This window comes from Solanum dulcamara, chromosome 11 (assembly GCF_947179165.1).
Source record: "Solanum dulcamara chromosome 11, daSolDulc1.2, whole genome shotgun sequence".
In the NCBI taxonomy this organism is placed as follows: domain Eukaryota; kingdom Viridiplantae; phylum Streptophyta; class Magnoliopsida; order Solanales; family Solanaceae; genus Solanum; species Solanum dulcamara.
The window spans coordinates 7833575-7856349 of record NC_077247.1 but is presented as its reverse complement, the minus strand read 5'-3'; the positions used below and the strand labels follow the sequence as shown (position 1 = coordinate 7856349).

At 38.4% G+C, this 22775-nt stretch overlaps 1 protein-coding gene across 3 annotated transcripts in view; it reads left to right on the top strand.

Moving 5' to 3' along the window:
• Positions 1-22775, top strand: part of LOC129874143 (uncharacterized) — a 42674-nt gene that overhangs the window by 5615 nt on the left and 14284 nt on the right. For 2 of the 3 annotated variants that reach the window (XM_055949384.1, XM_055949386.1), the window contains exons 2-9: positions 2438-2660; positions 2783-2881; positions 3101-3270; positions 4452-4594; positions 7297-7471; positions 7544-8138; positions 8754-8866; positions 16048-16291. In XM_055949384.1, the coding sequence (XP_055805359.1) occupies positions 2438-2660; positions 2783-2881; positions 3101-3270; positions 4452-4594; positions 7297-7471; positions 7544-8138; positions 8754-8866; positions 16048-16291 (1762 nt within the window). The remainder of the gene's footprint in view (positions 1-2437; positions 2661-2782; positions 2882-3100; positions 3271-4451; positions 4595-7296; positions 7472-7543; positions 8139-8753; positions 8867-16047; positions 16292-22775) is intronic. The other variant, XM_055949385.1, reaches the window with a different exon arrangement.

Here is a 22775-nt window from a genome sequence, read left to right as displayed (position 1 = left end):
AAAAACTCTGTTTTCTGGTCAGCTAGCTGTGCTTTGTGGTTTAAATGATCAAACATATTATATAAGGACATCAATCATTAATGATGTTTGTCTGTGACATGATCTCATTGTTATTGAAATTTGAAATCATCCTTAGCCTATAGGATGCTAGAGAGCATCGGCCTCTTACTCTTCTTTCTGGATGATTGATTAGAGTTGGTGATTGTTCTTGGTTTCATGCCTCTTATGTCACGTTCTAGGGTCCTCATATCCCTTGAAGAGTGTCAACTGTACTGGATAGCTGAGATGAATGTTGTATATCCACATTTTATCGATTACTTTTATCTCGAGAATTTGTATGGTAATATGCTGTCTTCTTTCATAGGAAGCTCTTTTAATAAATCTTACAATTTAAATTAGTAATGTTCTAGACCTTGACCATTTTATCTTAACATAAATACATAGATATCATTTTATCTTCTTATGAATATACAAATTATTTCTGCTAAGAAGTTGGGTGACTGTAGATCTTAAAGATCAACATGCATCTCTAAACTGGGATGTAATTTTGTCTAGCATCCAAGCAAGTGTGAGAGAAATACCACTTGGAAATAGTATATTCACTACAAGCAAAACGAGAAATCTGTCGTCGTCCTTTCCTTGGAGCTTAGATATTAATGTAAAAAAGTCGAGCACTCAAAGAATTGAGAATTTAAGCTGTTGCATTGCCTTCTTTTCTCAAAAGGTTTTGGCTAAAAGACATAAAATTCATGCCTACTAACTTCAGCAGATTTGTTCAATCAGTATGAAGGTAAAGCTGGTCCTTCTAATGTAAAAGGCTCCAGATCCTCTTTGTTTTTTCCCCTCTGCTTGGAGAGAGCATGCTCGGTGCATGTTTTCTGCAGTACTCTTATATCTATGGATACCATTCATTATAAGTTCTACTAAAGCCAGAGATGGATAGAGATAATGTTTTTTTTCTTTTTAATCAGTTAGGACAATAACTTTTCCAGTAAAGCATTTGTTTCACAAGGTTTAGTATCTACTTAACCGTTCGATACAAAGCCACAGCATAATTCGATCAAGCTGTTTATGTACTCTTCTGGATTGTTTTTTTGATAATTACTATGTTGGTATGTAATTTTATTACTATATCTGTATACCAACACTAAGGTAGTGCTTTAAAAATTACATCAAGAGTCTAGTCGAAGTCCTTTCACAACTGCAAGGAGTCGATCATATTCAGTATATCATCTAACATATTAATAGGAATCAAGCAAAAGCTATAGATATTTTGAAGATATCTCTATACATGATATATGATGTTCTATTCCATCAAAAATCTATTGTTGCTATCTATCCACACTGTCCATATAATGCAAAGGATAATTTCATCAAAGTTGAAAACAATGTGAAGTGGAATTCTCCAATCTAGACTCTGCATCTTTTTTATCCCCTGACCCACTGGCTGCATGATACTTCTTTTTAATCTTCCTGCCTATATTACTGCACCCCCCAAACAAGTTCCGAGACATACTCCAAAGAGGCCAGGTCAGGTGCCAATGTAGAAGAAGATGATTAACAGATTCTATTGGAGATTTACATTGTAGCACCTATGCATAAACTGAATGTTCATTCTTTGTAGATTATCTTGTGTAGGCTCACAAAATTTGACGATGTCCATTCATAAAATTCAGATTTGTCAGCAACTTTGTGACAAGATTTTACAGGAAACCTTCATCTGCCTTGGCTGTCAATGGAAAAGAATCTGCCAATCGGCTTGTTCACTACAACCTCCAACTTCTTGAACTATAAATTAACTCTATATCAATTTCCGAATATAAAGTATTCCTTCTGAATTTTTCAAAAGATTATAGATTTCTGCTTACTGCATGTTCTTCTGTTTTGTTCATGATTGTAAAGATGTGACCCTTGGGCCTAACTCAATTCCAAAAGCTAGCTCATGGGGGAGGATTCCTCAGGTCCACATAAGCAGACCACCAATCCATTCATCAACCAATGTGGGACTCTAACAGCCCCCTTCACGCCAAAGCCATACTGGAGTGTGGAAAATATAAAATGCCACCCCAAATATGGAAGAGCTTGCATGTAAAAATATGACACTGGGGCCTAACTTAATCCCAAAAGCTTTGTTTAGGAGGGGAGGATTGCCTAAGTACATCCAAGTAGACTACCACTCCTTTCCCCAATGAATGCGGGACTCTAACAATAATCCATAGACAAACTAGACCACATTCTAAATGCATCCTAACCCTTTTCTGAAAATACTTTAGTGATAGATTTTTCTTTTTTACCTTTTTTCTATCGAAATCAAACAAGAGGTGACCTGATGAAAATCTTGCCATGATGCCAATAGAGTTCTAATCTTTCCTGTAAGCTAAGATAATAGGCTTATGAGATATCTTATTACTTATTGTCTATCGTGCCTCAATTGCAGGGTTTTGCAGGTAGAGATTGAAGAGTTGCAACATCGATTTGATTCAGATGTTCTTGATGATGTCAAACAACCCTTAGTGTATGCTAGGAACTTTCTGGAATTTTGCTCCTTTCAAGCTCTTCAAGTTGCAACCATCCGTCCTGATTATCTGAGCGATAAGGACTTCCGTGGGTTGATGTTCGACATGATGCTAGCATGGGAGGTCCCTGATGTTGGAAATCAAGTACTTAACTACATGAGCTATACTCTATTTCAAGATTGCTTTCTTTTCTAAATTTTGCTTGCTATGCCATAGGTTTGGCTGTCTATTTGAAAGTCTAACTGTCTAACTATACCGTCACGGAGATGTCTTCACAGGAAACTGCTGCTTCTGATAAGAGGGAAGTGGAGGATGAAGATAGCTGGTCATTGTTTTATTCGGATTCCACAAACATGGCTGTTCAGGTAGTAACTGATTTAACATTTCCCTTTATTTAGTACTCCCTGTGTCTCAATTTATGTGATGCACTATAGAAGGTTCTATCCTCTTTGAAGGCTATGTTCTTTCTTGTGGTTGATTGAATTGCAAAAAAAATAAAATTTCTCAGAAGAGCATCATATGATTTTGTCCTGAAGTTTTCAACTGGCTTTTATTTATCCATTTTATTTCTCGTCTCTTGTCAGGTTGATGATAAAATGACAGTTGGTGCAGATTCATTTTCACGAATTGCTCCTGCTTGTGCTATTGTTGCAGACATTATAACAGTTCACAATCTTTTTGATGTCCTAGCAAGTTCATCAGGTCACCGGCTCCATTTTCTTATATACGACAAGTACCTTCGGAGTCTTGAAAAGTATGCTCCATTACTTGAGCATTAATTGTTGGACCCCACTTTACCTTTTTTTCTTTGGGTACTTTACTTTCTCACAAAAGATTGAAATCAAGCTGGTTACAGATCTTTTGAGATTACAGTCAAACCTCGTTATAGAGGCAAGGTTTGTATGAAAATTTTATGGCTGCTATAGTGAGGTGCTGTTATATATGTATACTGACATTTGACGTTTTGATCTCATTTTATCTGTTATAAACAAAACTACACTAATTTTTTTTAAATGATTGTGTGCATCAAGAAGAAGGAATGTATTTGTTAACCAAAAATATAGAAAGAGTATACAACAACAACAACAACCCAGTGAAATTCCGCAACGTGGGGTCCGGGGAGGGTAAAGTGTACGCAGACCTTACTCCTACCATGGTAGGACGGCTGTTTCCGAAAGACCCTCGGCTCAATAAAAGCATAAAAAGAGGTTAGATAAGGCTAAGAAGTTAAGAAGTTCAAGGCGATATGGTAAAGCAAATAACGAGAGCAATACAGACAAAATAGAATAATGAAAGTACAGAAGTACAGAAAGTAAAGTAATAGATAATAGCAGAAATCAGAGCACATGAAATTATAGTGCATTAATGCACCTACTAATAAGGTAGAATAATGTGACTATGTACTAGTCTTCTACCCTAATGTGGGTCCTCCACACCCTCTTATCTAAGGTCGTGTCCTCGGTAAGCTGTAGCTGCGCCATGTCCTGTCTAATCACCTCTCCCCAATATTTCTATTCTGAATTTGGTCCAAATGTTATAATTTTATCGGTTAAGGTGCATATACTAGAGAGGAATTCGTGTAGTTATCTAATAGCTATCCTTTTTATGAAATTAATTATATTAACAAAAACATCAGATGAGAATTTTTGTGATTCTGGCCTTCTAATTTATGTTATAAAATATATGATTTAAGTTTTCCATCAGCCGGAAAAAATCATATATCTGTCTCCCATTGGGTGCGCTCTCTCTCTCTTCCTCCCTCCTGTGTCAGCAGAACCGTCATGATAATTATGTGTTTTAGGAACTTTACATACATTATTTGGATGCACTTGTAGACTTGCTTTTGATATCATGCCTTGGTATATCCAGAGTACAATCTGGGGCTTAATGAATGATTACTAATAAGTTATTTCCTCGTTCCTATTCCTACTGCAGAGTGATAAAGGCAGTCCAGAATTTCAGTGGCCCTCAATTGGTGTCCAACCTTTCACTTGCAGAGGAAGAGATAGTGCTAGAGGTGGATGGTACGGTTCCCACACAACCAGTTTTGGAACATATTGGAATATCTGCATGGCCTGGTAATCCATAGCCTTTTTTTTCACGAAGGATAATTGTATGTCTGATGCTTTTAATACTATAACTCTACTAACATCATCTACGATAGTATATTTCTTTTGAAATATGAAACAAAAGATGCTTCTGAATTTTAACGACTTCCTCTGCTCTGAAATTGAAAATTGCATATATAAAGAAGGAATTTCTGATAACAATTGTTTTGCAAATGATAGTTTTTCCTCATTTTCTTTTTCAGTTTTGAGTGAAGGCTTTGGAAAACTTAGTTTTAGAGGTTTAGGCTGACAAGTCACAAGTGGCAGCAAAGCTGAGAGGATGTGAACCTTGCATTCTTCAAATGCTATAAGAAGCACCAAATTTACCATATGAACCATGTGAGAAATAATGGTGAAAAATATTATTGAATTGTGTAACTACATAGTTACAATTAGCCCTATTTATAGACACTACAATACAATCCTTATCCACGTAGGATACTATATACAAATCCTGTTCCTATTCTAACCCTCCCCCTCAAACTGGTGCATGCAAGTCATATGTACCGAGCTTGTTACAGATGTAATTAATACGAGGACCAGTGAGGGACTTGGTGAAAATATATGCAAGTTAATCACTTGACTTCATAAGTTTTGTAACAAAATCTCCAGAGAGATTTTGTCTCTGACAAGGTAATGTCAAATCTAAATGTGCTAGGTCCTCTCATGAAATACCAGATTTGATGTGATATGAAGGGCTGCTTGGTTATTACACACAAGTTCTATCTGTCTGATTTCTCCAAATTTTACTTCTATGAGTAACTGTTTCGATGAGTAATTGTTTAATCCAAATAAGCTTTCAAGTTGCTACAACCATTGCTTGATATTATGTTTTTGCACTAGATCGAGCACCTACATTCTGTTTCTTACTCTTCCAGGACACCAAATTACCTCCTAATAAAACACAATATCTGGATGTAAAACGTCTATTCGAAGATGATCCTGCCGATCTTGCCCAATCAACGTGTATATATCCAACGATCTACTCATTGCCTCAATGCTCGAAGAGTAGTTCCTTAGCTGGAGCTGACTTTATATATTGCAAAATGCGGCCATCTGTATTCAAATGACTTCCACTGGGAGAATCGATAATTTGGCTTACAACACTTGCAAGAAAAAAATATCAACTCTAGTCACTATGACATAATTCAACTTACCAACCAACAATCTATATCTTCTGGGATCACCAAGTGGCTCCCCTTGTCCTCCCCTTGTCCTTGCAGGAGTTTAGCATTCAGATTGATAGGAGTGTCAATGGGTTTACATCCAATCATTCCCGTCTTCTCAAGAATGTCTAAGGTATACTTGTGTTGCGAAATAACATTACCTCATCTTGACTAAGCAAACTTAATGCCTAGAAAATACTTCAGTATGCCTAGGTTTTTAGTCTAGAAATGTCGACAGAGATGTTGCTTTAAATTAGTAATACCATCTTGATCATTGATGGCGATAACAATATTGTCAACATAAACTACTAAACAAATATGCAGATTTGGAGCAGAATGTCGATAAATATTGAGTGATCAGCTTCACTATGGTCATGCTAAAATCCTAAATTACTGTGCTGAACTTTCCAAACTAGGCTCGATGAGACTGTTTCAGACCAGTAAGTGATAGTCACAATCGACACACCAAGATAGACTCGCCCCTAGCAACAAATTAGGTGGTTGCTCCATATAAACTTCCTTCGCAAGGTCACCATGGAGGGAACATTCTTAATGTCCAACAGATAAAAAGACCCATGACGGAAAACAACCATGGATAGAACATAGAAAATGACGGACAAATGCTATTTTGGCGACAAGAGAGAGTATAACTGTAATCAAGCCCAAATATCTGAGTATATCCCTTAGCAACAAGGTGAGCTTAAGCCAATCAACTTGGCCGTCTTGACCAACTATGGCTCCATAAGTCCTAGGACAACCAATAATAGATTTACCCTGGAGGAAGAGGAACAAGCTCCCAAGTACCACTCACATGTAAAACAAACATCTCTTCAATCATAGCTTGTCGCTCAGAAGACAAAAATGTTTCAAAAGCATAGTGGGTTGATGATAGACGATGATAACTTAAAAAGGTACAATGAACATTGGCATTACGAGTGAGCTGTATACCTTTTTAAATTGCAAAAGGTTGATTAAGAGGAATAAGTCTGCAGTAGGTGTTGCGTCCGGTGCAGGACATGAATTATCTGGGCTTGATGTTGAACGTGGACGATGATGATAAATTCTCGTTAGGTGCACGGTCCACACTTCTCCTTTTTCTTTGGAAAAGTTTCTTTTTTAAAATAAGAAAAGCGTCCGCTTCGTCGCTGCCTCGCTTCATGCTTCGGGGATAGAAGCGACCACTTCATTCACTTTGCATTGCCCAACCCTCGCCTTGCTTCGCTTCATCGCTTAAACCGATCTTTTCACAACACTGGCTTAAGCTGTTCGATCCTTATTATTTACTTAATTTTGTCTTCAACTCATCCATTCACATATGAGTCTGATTCTTTTTTCATAGAGCAATCACGTGAAAAATTCTTTTTTGATAATAGTCTGCGGTGAGGCTGGAAAGCAGGACCTTTGTGTGCTCTGATAACATATTGAAGTGTGTAACTATCTCATCTAAAAACATATTTTCTATTACTTGCTAAGATGCTTTATTCTTCCATTTTCTTTTTCATCCAGGAAGGTTGACATTAACTAACTATGCTCTGTACTTCGAGTCTGGAATGGGCTTATATGATAAAGCAGTGCGGTATGATCTAGCTTCAGACTTGAAACAGATCATTAAGCCTGAGCTTACTGGACCTTTAGGTGTTCGCCTCTTTGACAAAGCTGTTATGTACAAGTCCTCGTCTATGTAAGCTGAATGTTTTCTGTTGAAGCTATATACCTTAATTCACCAGGAACTTCTAACTTTAAGTTAACACAGGATGGATTCTGCATATTTTGAATTTCCGGAATTTAAAGGAAGTTCAAGACGGGACTATTGGTTGGATATTTGTCTCGAGATCTTCCATGCTCACAATTTTGCTCGGAAGTATAAACTCAAAGAGGGTCAGCAGTCCGAAGCACTTGCTAGGGCTGTTCTTGGAATTTACAGATACAGGGCAGTAAGAGAGGCTTTTAAGGTATCTTCTTCCAATTACAAAACGCTACTGTGTTTTAACTTGGCAGAAAGTCTTCCTAGAGGAGATGCCATCTTGGAAACTTTATCAAGCCGCTTGAAACTCATGAACTCTGCCGGCAATCGACGTGGATTATTGGGTTCTCCTAGTGCAAGGAGACAGGTGATACACCCAGTATCACGGGTGTCACTTTGTAGACTTGGAATTATCTCATGCAAGGAGGTCGACATAATTAGAGAAGCAACAACTTTAGCAGGAGATGTCTTTGTTGGTGAGGTAAATCCTCTGGAAAATGCGGTCAAGCAGTCAATGAAGAACATTGGAAGAGCTGAAGCCGCACAGGCGACAGTTGACCAAGTCAAAGTTGAAGGAATTGATACTAATTTAGCTGTAATGAAGGTATAAATGAACCCCTTTGCCTTTTTTTTTTCTTAATGTATCATTTCTGTGTTCTGGAGATTGCAGCTGCTTGTTCTCTTATTGATAGTTGATCCCTGCTAAGTACACTTCTGCATACAGGAAACTGCCTTATATAGTGAGTTACTTCAGTTCATCCTATATTTAAAAGCTGTGCAAAGTTGAAAAACTGCACTCCTTTTTCCTAGGGAACTAAGAAGGTAGCATAACTGTTCTTTAGCCGTTCGTATGTCTTCTGTACATCTTTGATTTTAGAGTAGTAAGTAGTTAGCAGCTCCACTTATTCGTGGCTCCCTTTGTTGCATTTTCTTATTATTGTTAAATTAGAACTAAGGAGTTCCTGCATCCTATCTTTGAAAGTATCACTTCATAAACAGGGATACTTTGTTATCTCTGCTTCTTGTTGTAAAAATTGAATTTTGAAATGAGTAATACTACATAATGTTTCTTCATTCCTTGGGATGAAATAATGTTTGAGTTGTGATATGTTATTGCTGTTTCCTGCTTAGAAACGTATTTACTCACAGAGTTATTACTACAGATTGTTTCTTCATTCCTCAAGATGACACTTTTAAAAAGAAATAAATTTCTTCACAGGAGCTGCTTTTACCTCTCATCGAACCAATTAACCGCCTTCAACTATTAGCTTCATGGAAAGATCCATGGAAGTCAATGTTATTTATGATGTTTGTAAGCTATGCTATAATCAGGTATCTAATACTTAACTTTTCCCTTGTTTCACGTGTTAGGGAGAACTCAAATCCAAGATGTCGAAGGATTATACAAATATATCTTGGCAATATTTCAATAGCAACTCTCTATCTCTTGAAATTCTAGTTCGATTGATTTAGATGACTTTTTTATTTTAAAAAATTGTTAACAGAAATTCTCCTTTTAGGATGTGTATTGTCATTCCTTCCTATACCTCATTACATTGTAATAGAAATCTGTTGTGACCAGTGTTGTGAAAGGCGATTGCCTCGTCACCAATGGCGAGAGGCGAGGGGAGGGGACCCTTCATCGAGGCGATCTTCAAAAGGCGACGCCACGGCGAGAAAGGCATCGCCTTTTGTATTTTCTTAAAAAACAAAAGGCGACCAATTTAGGGTTTTAAAAGTTAGAAGGTAACTCTAGGATTTTCTTTCCAAATTTGCACACTTGCACTCTCAGCCTGCGACTCCAATCAGTCAACTCGACTAGACTTCTCCGGCAACCAACCAGACTTTTCCGGTGACTCCAAAGTCCAACCAATACGTATTTCTTCTTTTCATTTTTTCTTCTTTTCTTCTTCCTTTGTTTCTTTTTCCTCCTTCTTCTTCTTCTTCTTCTTCTTCTTCTTCAGTGTTACTTCTACCTCTGTTTTTTTTTCTCACTGGTTTGACTTTTGTTCTGTTCTTTTTCTCATTCACGTTCTAGACTTTTAGTATGTACTATCTATTTTCAGTTTTTGAATTGAAATATTTGCTAATATGTTATTGCTATTGAGATTTTGATTATTTATATATGTAATTAAATATTTTAATCTTTTGATATTAATTGGCCACTTCAAAAAGGCGAGCGACGAGTGACGAGGCAGACCCTTGTTGCCTTGTGTCGCATTTCGCCGTCCAAAACACTGGACTGACTCTTCATAGGATTCCAAATAAATCACAATATGGCTAGAGTAAGGGAGAAGACAAAGCTGTAATTTACCTAGTTCTTGTGTTGTTTCAAATTTTAATAACAGTTAAAAGAAGCCTGTAAATTGAGTTTGGCAACATGAGTGTTCTGTTACAAGAAGCCACATTGCTCTCCCTTCTTTTTAAGAAGCCAAATTCCTCTTACAAGCCGATAACGTCTCTTCCTTTCTCATCTTTTCATAAAGACTAGTAATATCTCATTATATGAATCAGCCAGTTAACCTACATCTATTTATTAAAGAGAATATGAAGATAAATTCAGTTGGCTTGTGACTTTTAAAACAAACAGTTAGCTTGTGAATACCTGAAGTAGGAGGAAATACATTTTTTCGGGTGTATAGAGCACCAAGGGTTGTGTTGGCCAAAATGGGATAGTCCAGATTAACTATCTCTCGCGACTGGCTAGTAGCGAGGGGTTAATTAATAAGCTCACTACACTTTAAACATGGTTGTGGCCCAAGAAGAAAATTTCAAGGATAAAAAGGAGAAAGGGAAAAGAAAAGAAGAAAAGACATCAACAGGAATAAAAAGAAGAATGAGGTGTTGACCGGACTCTTCAAAAATGTCAATGGGTGCGTGTCGGATTCTCCAAAAATAGTGTATTTTTGGAGAATCCGATAGGGGTGCGGCATCAAAAGGGAATAGTTCGCCTATTTTAGCCGATATTTGCTAGGATCTTTTAAAGGCTCCCCCTTCCTGGAATTAGCTTAGTAGTTGGATCCATGGGAGTGTCCACATGTTTGCAATCCAACATACCAATATCTTCCAAAATATCTTAAGGCATATTTCCTTTGTGTATACCATTGCCAGACTGTGCCAATTCAATGTCTAAAAAGTATTTCAGCTTGCCCAAATCTTTAGTCTGAAAGTGACTCGAAAGGTGTTGCTTAAGTTGAGAAATACCTTCATGATCAACACTTGTGATAACAATATTATCAACATGAACAAGTAAAAAGATATGTTTGCCATGAGATGAATGCCTATAAAATACAGAGTGATTAGCTTCTATTCAGGTCATTCCAAACTCTTGGACAATAACCCAAAAATGACCAAATCATGCTCTAGGAGACTTCTTGAGACCATAAAAGGATCAGTGAAGTCTGCATACTAGTCCAGACCCCCCAAGCAACAAACCCTGGTAGTTGCTCTATATAAACCTATTTCAACAAGTTCTCCATGAAGGAATGAGTTTTTGATGCCCAACTGGAAAAGGGGCCAATGTTTCATTGCTTCCATAGAGATGAGAAGACAGACATAAGCCATCTTGGCAACTGGTGAGAAAGTATCTCCATAGTCAATGCCATAAATTCGAGTTTATCCCTTTCTAAAATGATACATGCTGTTAGAATAGGAATAGGTATATACAGTCCTACTTAGAATAGGAATATGAATATGAATAGTAATAGGAATACAACAACAACAACAACCCAGTGAAATCCCACATCGTGGGGTCTGGGCAGGGTAAAGTGTACGCAGACCTGACTCCTACCAATGTAGGACGGCTGTTTCTGAAAGACCCTCGGCTCAATAGAAGCATAGGAAAAAAAGGTTAGACAAGAATATTAAAAGTAGGAAAGTAGATAACGGAAGAGTTCCAAACAATAGCATAATCAAAGCACCAAAAAACAGTAGATATCATCAAATAATAGCATAAATACCATAAATAACATAAGATAACATAACATACATAACATAAATAACATAAATCAGAGTACAAGAAATCATAGTGCGTTAATACGCCTACGGATAAGGGGGAATAATGTCACTATGTACTAGCCTTCTACCCTGATATGTGTCCTCCACACCCTCCTATCTAAGGTCATGTCCTTGATAAGTCGTAAATGCGCCATGTCCTGTCTGATCACCTCTCCCCAATATTTCTTCGGCCTACCCCTACCTCTTCTGAAATCATCCATGGCCAACCTCTCACATCTCCGCACTGGTGCCTCTGGGACTCTCCTCTTCACATGCCCAAACCATCTCAGTCGCGTTTCACGCATCTTGTCTTCCACCGGGGCCACTCCTATCTTGTCTCGAATAGCCTCATTTCTAATTCTGTCGCTCCTGGTATGCCCACACATCCATCTCAACATTCTCATCTCGGCAACTTTCATCTTTTGCACGTGTGAGACCTTAACTGGCCAACACTCCGCCCCATATAACATAGCTGGTCTAACCACCACTTTGTAGAACTTGCCCTTAAGTCGTGGTGGCACCTTCTTTTCACATAACACACCGGAGGCGAGCCTCCATTTCATCCATCCTGCCCCAATACGATGTGTGACATCCTCGTCGATCTCCCTGCTGCCTTGCATGATAGAACCAAGGTACTTAAAACTACTTCTCTTTTGGATGGCTTGGTCCCCGAGCCTAACTTCCGCGCCAACCTCTTGAGGAGTCTCACTGAACTGGCACTTTAGGTACTCTGTCTTGGTCCTACTCAACTTAAACCCTTTAGACTCCAAGGTGCGTCTCCAATCTTCTAGCCTAGCGTTAACTCCGCTATGAGTCTCATCGATGAGGACTATGTCGTCCGCAAAAAGCATACACCATGGCACCTCACCTTGAATTTGTCGCGTCAATACATCCATCACCAAGGCAAATAGAAACGGACTAAGAGCTGATCCTTGATGCAACCCCATCACAACTGGAAAGTGTTCTGAATCCCCTCCTACTGTCCTTACCCTGGTTTTGGCACCCTCGTACATGTCCTTGATCACTCTTATGTACGCTACAGGTACACCTTTAGCCTCCAAACATCTCCATAGTATCTCTCGTGGGACTTTATCGTAGGCCTTTTCTAAGTCGATGAATACCATATGCAAGTCTCTCTTCCTCTCCCTATATTGCTCCATTAGTCTCCTCATAAGATGGATGGCTTCCGTAGTTGAGCGTCCGGCATAAATCCAAACTGGTTCTCTGAAATAGACATGCCTCTCCTCACCCTCATCTCAACCACTCTTTCCCACACTTTCATAGTATGGCTTAGAAGCTTGATACCTCTATAGTTGTCGCAACTCTGGCTATCCCCCTTGTTTTTGTATAGAGGGATCATGATGCTCGACCTCCATTCTATGGGCATCGTTGCCGTCGTAAATATGACATTAAATAACCTAGTCAGCCATTCCAAACCTACCGAGCCCGCACTCTTCCAAAATTCTCCAGGGATCTCGTCAGGTCCGGTCGCTCTTCCCCAGCGCATCCTACGAACGGCCTCTTTAACCTCATCGCCCGTAATACTCCTACAACCTCCAATATCGTGACTATTTCCTGTATGTTCCAAATCTCCCAACACAATTTCTCTGTCCCCTTTGTCATTCAAAAGTTTATGGAAGTATGACTGCCATCTTTGTTTGATAAGGGTCTCCTCTACCAACACTTTTCCGTGTTCGTCTTTAATGCACTTCACTTGATCCATATCTCGTGCCCTTCTCTCCCGGGCCCTGGCTAGCTTGAATAATTTCCTGTCCCCGCCTTTCTCTTCCTGTTCAGCATAAAGGCATTCAAAAGCTGCCGTTTTTGCCGTTGCAACCGCCGACTTCGCCTCCTTCCTCGCTATCTTATACAGTTCCCCATTCGTCCACTTCTCCACCTCATCCTTGCTCTCCATCAACTTAGCATACACTACCTTCTTTGCTTCCACTTTCCCTTGTACCACCACCAATAGTAATAGGAATATAAATAGTAAATAATATCCTACTTGGTAAAGGATTGTATTGTAGTGTCTATAAATATGGTCTCTATGTAATAATGTAGATACACAATTCGATAATATTTTTCTCTTATATTTCTCACATAGTATCAGAGCTTCTACGATCTTGATAGAAAATTAAAAAAGCTTCTGTTGCCGGCGGGTAGCTATGACCCATATATGACACTCGTCTGGCCATTGGTTATGTTAACAATAGTAGGGCCAACGATATATGCATGAACTCCATATTCAGGGGAAGAAAACTTAGTTAGAGAGGTCCCCGTGCGTTAATTTCCGGTGACTGCTACACTGTGAAGAAGTCTACATGGAGCAACCACCTAGTTTTGTTGCTCAGGTGGAGTCTGGTAGCCTTGTATGACGATTGTATAAGTCACTCTATGGTCTAATACAATCTTCTCAAGCTTCATTTAGGAAGTTCAACACTGCAATTTTATTACTCTGTGTTTTATCGACATTATGCATCAAATTCAATATTTCATGAGAAGACTAAGCACATTGAGATTGACTGACATTATGCATCAAATTCAATATTTCATGAGAAGACTAAGCACATTGAGATTGACTGCTAATTTTGTGAAGTCCTGTGATCAACTTACAAATATCTCACCAAGCCCCTTATCGGTCCTCGTATTAATTACATTTGTAACAAGCTACGTACATATGACTTGTATGCACTAGCTTGAGGGAGAGTGTTAAAATAAGAATAGGTATATACAATCCTACTTAGAATAGAAATAGAAATATGAATAGTAGTAGGAATAGAAATGAGGGTGAGTGTTATAATAGGAATAGGTAGACAAAACCCTATTTAGAATAGGAATAGGAATATGAATATGAATAGTAATAGGAATAGAAATAGTAAATTGTATCCCACCTGGTAAGGATTGTATTGTAGTATCTATAAATATGATCTCTATATAAAAATGTAGATACACAATTCAATAATATTTTTCTCCTATATTTCTCACACATGCATTGGGGTTTTTGTTAGATTAAGGTTCTTGTTTTAATTTGTAATAGGGTCAGATGGGTTTTGGGTTGGGTGGATTTTTTAAGTGGTGGGTTGGGTTCTTCATTTAGAGTGTGCCATGTGTCGGTTCCATCAAATGAGAGGTAAATTTAGAATTTTGCCCAACTACAGGGGTATAAATAACCAAAAAGTATAACGGGGATAGGATTAAAAAATAAATGAAAGTAGAGGGGTATCTGACCCTTTTCCATATATTAATTAAAGATAATGGTTTTTCTAATCTTATATTCCAGTTAAAGAGTAGTAGTTTTCAATAAATAGGGCTATCATATACTTGGTCTCGGAGACTTTCAGTAGCATTTGATGAAATCTTTCTTTGTTATTGTTCTATTTTATCTTTCGTAATTTTCTCTGTTGTTTCTCCTTCCCTATTTCTCATTTTTTTTTGTGCTACATCAATCTTGGTGTTTGAGCTTAATTTCAGATTCATTAGCTGCTACACTTTTAGCATCCCTATTGTTGAAGACATAGTTAAGAAAATAAAAGCGTGCTCTCTCTAACAACTTAATTTTTTAGATGAGACTTCAACATGAATCTGAGTATGACCGCCACCCATTATTAAAAGATTTTTCAAGTGCTTGGCCTATGAAAAAGTAATAGTCCTGCACGTTAGGGGACATGTTGAGGGCACAATTTTGAAAATAAAAGCATTTTGTGTCTAACAACAAAACTTTTAGATTAAATAGCCACACACTTCAACATCCATAAAGACAAGGTTTTGTTCATCAGGGGGAGTCTGGTAGCCTTGTATGTCGATTGTGTAAGTCACTCTATGGTTTGAAAGTCTTCTCAAAGCTTCGATTGTGTAAGTCACTCTATGGTTTGAAAGTCTTCTCAAAGCTTCGATTAGGAAGTTCAACACTGTAATTTTATCGATAGTATGCATCAAATTCAGTATTTCATGAGAAGACTAAGCATATTGAGATTGACTGGCATTATGCATCAAATCTAGTATTTCATGAGAAGACTAAGCACATTGAGATTGACTGTCAATTTTGTGAAGTTGATTGATCAACTTGCACATATCTCACCAAGCCCCTCATCGGTTCTCATACTAGTTACATTTGTAACAAGCTAGGTACACATGACTTGTATGCACTAGCTTGAGGGGGAGTGTTAGAATATGAATAGGTATATACAATCCTACTTAGAATAGGAATAGGAGTTGTGTAATAATGTAGAGGCACAATTCAATAATATTCTTCTCTAATATTTCTCACATTTAGCATACAAAAGCAATTTCCCAGCGTCGTAATGTTGGAGTAAGATTCGGTTCCACTATAATCCTTTCTGCTTAAGGTGAGATGGAAATTGATCAGGTTCCTTTGGTTTGAGGTGACCAGAAATTCATTGTGCTTTTACTTGACAACTCTGACTTTTGGGATTGTTTCCATCTGTCTAAAATATACTGACTCGATCCTTCTCTTGTGGTCCCTAGCTGTTCTGAAATGTGTAATTTTTTATATGCAGGGAGTATATAAAATATGCATTGCCTTCTTTGTTGGTTGTGCTTGCAGTTATCATGTTTTGGCGTAGGAATGTGAGGAAAGGGAAGCCATTAGAACCACTAAAAATCATAGCTCCTCCTCCAAAAAATGCTGTTGAGCAGCTCTTGATATTGCAGGAAGCTATTAGTCAACTTGAGGCGTTAATCCAAAGTGGCAACATTATTCTGCTGAAAGTACGAGCTCTTATTTTTGCTGTTCTTCCACAGGTATTATCATCTGTTCTCCTCATCCTAAACTGCTATTACCCAATCCAATATTTGGGTTTGATATTGTTATTTTTTTATTCTTAGCATAGCTGCAACTTGAAAACTTGACATGGAAGGGGATTACACTTTAATTGTTTGAGATGTTTAATGCATATATAAAGTGATTGTGAAAGCCAAGCAATAATTGGACCTCAAAGAATCGCTAGACCTTTGATACAAAGTTGTTTTCTTGCCGCTGGTAATGTTGAAGAGTCAATATACGTCGGTTTATTGTACTTCATGGTTTGCGATATTTAATGCATACATGGAAGTGATGGAAAACCTAGTTGATGCATTTCATTTATAAATACTAGTTTCGGAGACTTACAGGTTTGCAGATCAATAACAACCACGATTTGAGTCATCGCTCGTGGTCGTGATCTTCATGATATAGATGATTTCCCTTTGTCCACAACCTAGATATCCTCTTGTGACACAAGGAAATAGTAACCCGAGCCGTCCTTTTCCCCCACAAGAAATGTTAGAAAACCTTATTTCTCTACGCCCATAATGGTGTAGTTATAGTCAATCAGTTAAGGTTTAAGTGTAAGGTTAACTAATGGACTAATGGGCTAAAACACCCCTTGTGGGTGAAATCGACCCAATAATGTTTTCCAATATCTCTTAACTCACACATAAGGGAGTGCTTAAGCTTCACCAAGCTAAGGAAAGTATGTTCTCTTTAATTTCTCTTGTATCATTTCATACTAAATAAATTGGTCGTGCGACTGACATACTAAAAGAGAGAACTTTTTGCTATACATCTTCTAGGAATATATAGCCTACCGTTGTCATGAAAATCACCACGTAGATCATATGAAGTATGCCTAGTGCCCTAGATAATTCGAATTATATTGATACGTCTCATTTTTATCTCATGTATCATAGTTTATTATGTTCACAATTATGAGTCATAAGTCATAACTAGTACCAGTAAACACAAACTAAATGGATATTCCATCATATCTTCCTCTTCTCACGAGTCTCTCAACTCATATCTAACCCGCTTTTCTAGTCATGCCCCGCCAAACTGAGTTTCTCATGGTCATTTGGTAACATGCTAAAATAGCTAACATCTAACCAAGCTTCAGCCACAGATAGGAGTCGTGAGGGTACTCAATTTGGGTATCACACAATAATAAGTCGAGATAAGACTTGTTGTTAACCCTTTTAGTCGACATTTACACACATGGTATGAAACATGTCCTGCAACTTTTTCTCCTTTTTCCCATGGAGCATATGCCTTTATCTGATAAAATAACGCTGCACAAATGATATTCAAACACATGCATCTGAATCGACTCCTTAAACATGACCTCACATTTGTCCTCTTAAGGTAAACTAGGTGACTTATTATCACCATCCAAACACTGCAATGACCTTTACCATTAGTTGTTTGGCACAAAAGCTTTTTAAGTCGTGTACTGAAATTTTTATAATAATTTGCTGAAAATCTTGTCTCATCTCTCATCAACACGAAGATGGTCACTTGTGTGAGAATGTTGACCTATGTCCACCTGATATACCTTTCAATAACATCAAAGAATGCACCAAAAGCATTCCACGGTATGAAATGTACAATAAACATTCAAATAATAAGTGTATGCAAATCAAACTTTTTTTGATATTAAAAATACAACAATCATTTTTGAATGTCAAAGGAAAAATAAATTAAAAACCAGTGACTCTATCCTTAATCCCGACACAGTCCTTTAGATCTTGCATGAACAAAAACATACATCTCTAGGAATCGACTTAGTTAGTGGATCTGCACCCATTTGTGCAGATACCTTTATGTTCACTTCTTTGCGTGCAATAATGTCTTTCAACAACAACAACAACAACCCAGTGGAATCCCACAAGTGGGGTCTGGGGAGGGTAGGATGTATGCAGACCTTACCACTACCTCATAGAGATAGAGAGGTTGTTTCCGAAAGACCCTCGGCTTGAAAGTCACAGTTCCAAGTATGAGAGAAAAAAATAATATATATAGCATAAAGAAAAAAGTAAAAAAAAAGTAAAATAGAAATAAAAATAAAAATAAAATAAAATGCAATGCAAAATTTACAAGACAAGAACAATAACTATAGCAAAGTACTGTAATAATCAAAGGCAATAGCAACACAACTATAAAGGCACGTCTAGACCTACGACCACCCTAAACCAGCACACGGTAAGACACCATTCTATCCCTACTAGCCTTCTACCCTAATCTGCGACCTCCACTCTTTTCTATCTAAGGTCATATCCTCGGTGATATAGAGTACCTCCATATCTTGTCTAATCACCTCTCTCAAATACTTTTTCGGTCTACCCCTACCCCTCCACATAGCCTCCAAATCCAACTGCTCGCACCTCCTAACTGGGGTGTCGACACCCCTCCTCTGCATATGCCCAAACTAACTCAGTCTCGCTTCTCTCATGTTGTTGACCACAGATGCCACTCTCACCTTCTCCCGAATAACCTCATTCCTGGTCTTATCACTTCTAGTGTGTTCACACATCCATCTTAACATTCTAATCTCTGCGACATGCATCTTCTGAACATGAGAGTTCTTTACCGACCAGCACTCCACTCCATATAACAACGCTGGTCTAACAACCATTCTGTAGAACTTACCTTTAAGTTTAGGCGGTACCTTCTTGTTTAGGCGGTACCTTCTTATCACACAGGACTCCAGAGGCTAGCCTCCATTTCAACCATGCTTCCCCAATGCGATGCGTGACATCATCATCGATGTCCCCACTACTCTGGATGATGGATCCAAGCTATTGAAAGCTTTCTGTCTTGGGGATAGGTTGGGTGGCAAGCCTCACTTCCCTGCCCTCTTCATCCATCGCAACACTAAATTTGCACTCCAAGTATTCTGTTTTGGTCCTGCTCAATCTGAACCCTTTAACTCCAGCGTTTGTCTCCAAACCTCCAACCTATCATTAACATCGTCCCGAGTCTCATCAATAAAAACTATATCGTCCGCAAATAGTATACACCATAGAACCTCTTCCTGAATAGACCGTGTCAGCTCATCTATCACCAAGGCAAAAAGAAAAAGGCTCAGCAGCGATCCCTGGTGTGTAGTCCCACCTCAACAGGAAAATGCTCTGAGTCACCTTCCACCGTCCTAACCCGAGTCTTGGCTCCAGCATACATGTCCTTTATCGCCCTAATATACACCATCGGGGCACCTTTAGCTTCCAGACACCTCCAGAGAACATCCCTCATAACTTTGTCATAAGCCTTTTCAAGGTCAATGAACACCATATGGAGATCTCCTTTTCTTTCTCTAAATTTCTTCACTAGTCTCCGCATAAGATGGATTGCTTCAGTAGTCGACTGTCTCGGCATGAATCCGAACTGGTTCTCTGAGATTGACACTCTCGTCACCCTCATCTCCACCACTCTCTCCCAAATCTTCATAGTGCGGCTTAGTAGTTTGATACCCCTATAATTATTACGGTTTTGGATATCACCCTTGTTCTTGTACAATGGAACCATAGTACTCCACCTCCATTCATTAGGCATCTTAGCAGTCTTTAAAATAACATTAAACAACTTAGTCAAGCACTCCAAACCTGCCTTGTCCACTGACCCTGTCGCTCTCCCTCTCCTCATCCTGCTAACAACACATCTAACCTCCTCAACCTTAAAACACCTGCAGTACCTAAAGTCTCGAAGACTACGAGAGTATGCCAAATCTCTTAGTACAATGTCTCTGTCTCCTTTTTCATTTAGGAGTCTGTGAAAGTAAGTTTGCCACCTTTGCTTGATAGAGGTCTCATACACTAACACTTCATGTTCGTCGTCCTTGATGCACTTTACTAGATCCAGATCGCGTGCTTTTGTCTCTCTCGCTTTGGCGAGCCTATACAATCTCTTATCCCACCTTTTTCCCTTAACTCGACATACACGCGTTCAAAAGCTGCCGTCTTAGCACTGGTGACCGCCGACTTTGCTTCCGTCTTTTCCTTTTTATAGATATCTTTAAACCTATTCTTCTCCTCCTCATCCACACACTCCAACCACTCCGTATAGGCAACCTTCTTGGCTTTCACTTTGCCTTTTACAATGATTTTTAGGGACCCTGATGCTCAAAATAGCAGTTTTACTATCACAAAGACTGTCACTAGATCAATACTAACTGTAGCACCAACAAGTTTTCCAAGGACCCTTTAAAATAAACATCCACTTAAGCTACTGATGACAGAGGTACAAACTCAATTCCCAACATGGATAAAGCTACACATGATTGCTTTTCATTTACTCTATGATATAGCGCCATTATAGAGCAGAAAACACATTCAGAGGTGGACCTAATGTTGTTGATATCTCCTCCACAATCAGCATCAGTGTCTCCTTTTAGTTCCATGTCATGCCTTTATTGCAAAGCGCATAATTAGAAGTTCCTTTATCATACCTCATGATTTTTATAACTGTTTTTACAATGTGCTGGGTCTAGGTTGGTTTCATTTTGTTTACAAGCCAATTGCGAAACAAATATCAAGTCTAACAAATGTTAGCTTGCATATATCTACAAACTGCACTCATTTGTTGCTCTCGTTTTGGAGTCTTAGGACTCTATCTAACATAGTATGCATTTGTCTTTGGTGGTTGGAGTTTCAATGATGTCACCAGTTTGCGAATTGAATCATTTGGATAGGGCCTGTCTTTGTTCTCGATCAGTGCTTTTAAGCCAAGTTTTCACTCATCTTTTAGACCTTTTGCTGTTCTAGTGTTAGTTTCAATGATAAATATTTATTGTAGACTAGTTGAATTTCATTTTTTTGTTGACCCTAGATATTTATTTGGGATAGTTACCAATATATACCATTTGGCCATCTAAAAAAAAAGGGCAGCCCGGTGCACTAAAGCTCTCGCTATGCGCGGGGTTCGGGGAAGGGCCTGACCACAAGGGTCTATTGTACACAGCCTTACCTTGCATTTTTGCCAGAGGCTGTTTCCAAGGCTTGAACCCATGACCTCCTGGTCACATGGCAACAACTTTACCAGTTACTCCAAGGCTCCCCTTCACCATTTGGCCATCTAGTTTACCAAAAATGGCCGAACTACATAAACACTCTATTGTATATGGTGTTTATTTTTCTCTTTTTATTATCTGCGTTAGTGGCTTCAGGGTTTGATGGTAGTTGAGGGACGGATAGGGAGCGGGTGGCAAGGGTACCAAGGGAGCTTCTAGGTTGAGAGTTAGGTCTTAGAACATTTGGGACTGTTGACGGGGAAGTTGGTAGAGTTGGTGAAGATTCTCAGGCAGGAAGAGGATCAATTAGCTTTTATCCAGGAAGCCAAATGGGTGAGAACCAAGGCTAGGAGTGTAGATGGGTTTAAGTGGTGGCACTCAAGTAGCTCAAGGAATAGGAATGGAGTAGGCATTTTAGTAGATAAGGAACTTAGGGAGCAAGTGGTAGAGGTTAGGAGGGTGAATGATAGGATGATGGTCATTAAGGTAGTTGTCGGAGGGCCACGTTTAACATAATTAGTGCATATGCAGTATACACTGCAATCGGCACATTGTAGAGGTCTCAAAAATACTTTGCTGAGATCTCTACTAGTACATAACTCAAATGGTGTAGATGTTATTAATTTTACTAGCACATGGTTACGAACAGACAACAAACTATGATGATCTCCTCAATAGGAAATTGACAGCTTTGCTTGAGCCATCATTGATCTAACCATTTCGATGAACGTTTTATTTCTTCTTCTGGCGACACTTTGTTTTATTGTAGAATTTTGGAATTGCTATCTGATCAACAATTCCACTTTCATCACAAAAACTCATTTGATAGGCCAAGACGTATTCATGATCTTTATTGGTATCATGTATTTCCTAAAGCAATTCAAAGCCTCAGATTTATGTAAAATTTAATAGATGTGACCAAAATGAGCAAGTCTATCTGTAGACTTTCAGAAGAAAGATTTCATTAATTTTCCCGTATATCTATACAACCAGTTACAGGGGTATTTATACACAAAGCAATAGCCTAACCATGAAATATATAGTTAAAGAAATAGAATAAAAGCTCTATAATGTTGGAAACTAAATCAGAGAAAAATCTACCTAATTAGGATTAGAGATCTGATCATATCAGAATCATATCCAAAAGAGATGAACCGGATCTGAATCTGATTAAATCTGAATAGAATCAGATTTATTAACACTCCCCGTCAAGTTGGTGCATAGATTTCACACATGCCCACTTGCAAATTAAGTTGTGAAAAGTTCTATAGCTAAGACCTTTAATAAAAAAAATCAGCTAGCTGTTTGTTGGACACATGGAACAGGCTCAAGGTGTCATCTGCCAACTTTTCCTTGATGAAGTGTGATCAATTTCAATGTGTTTTGTTCGGTCATGTTATACTAGATTATGGTCTATACTTATGGAAGCCATGTTACCACAGTACACAGATAATTTATAAACTCCAGGT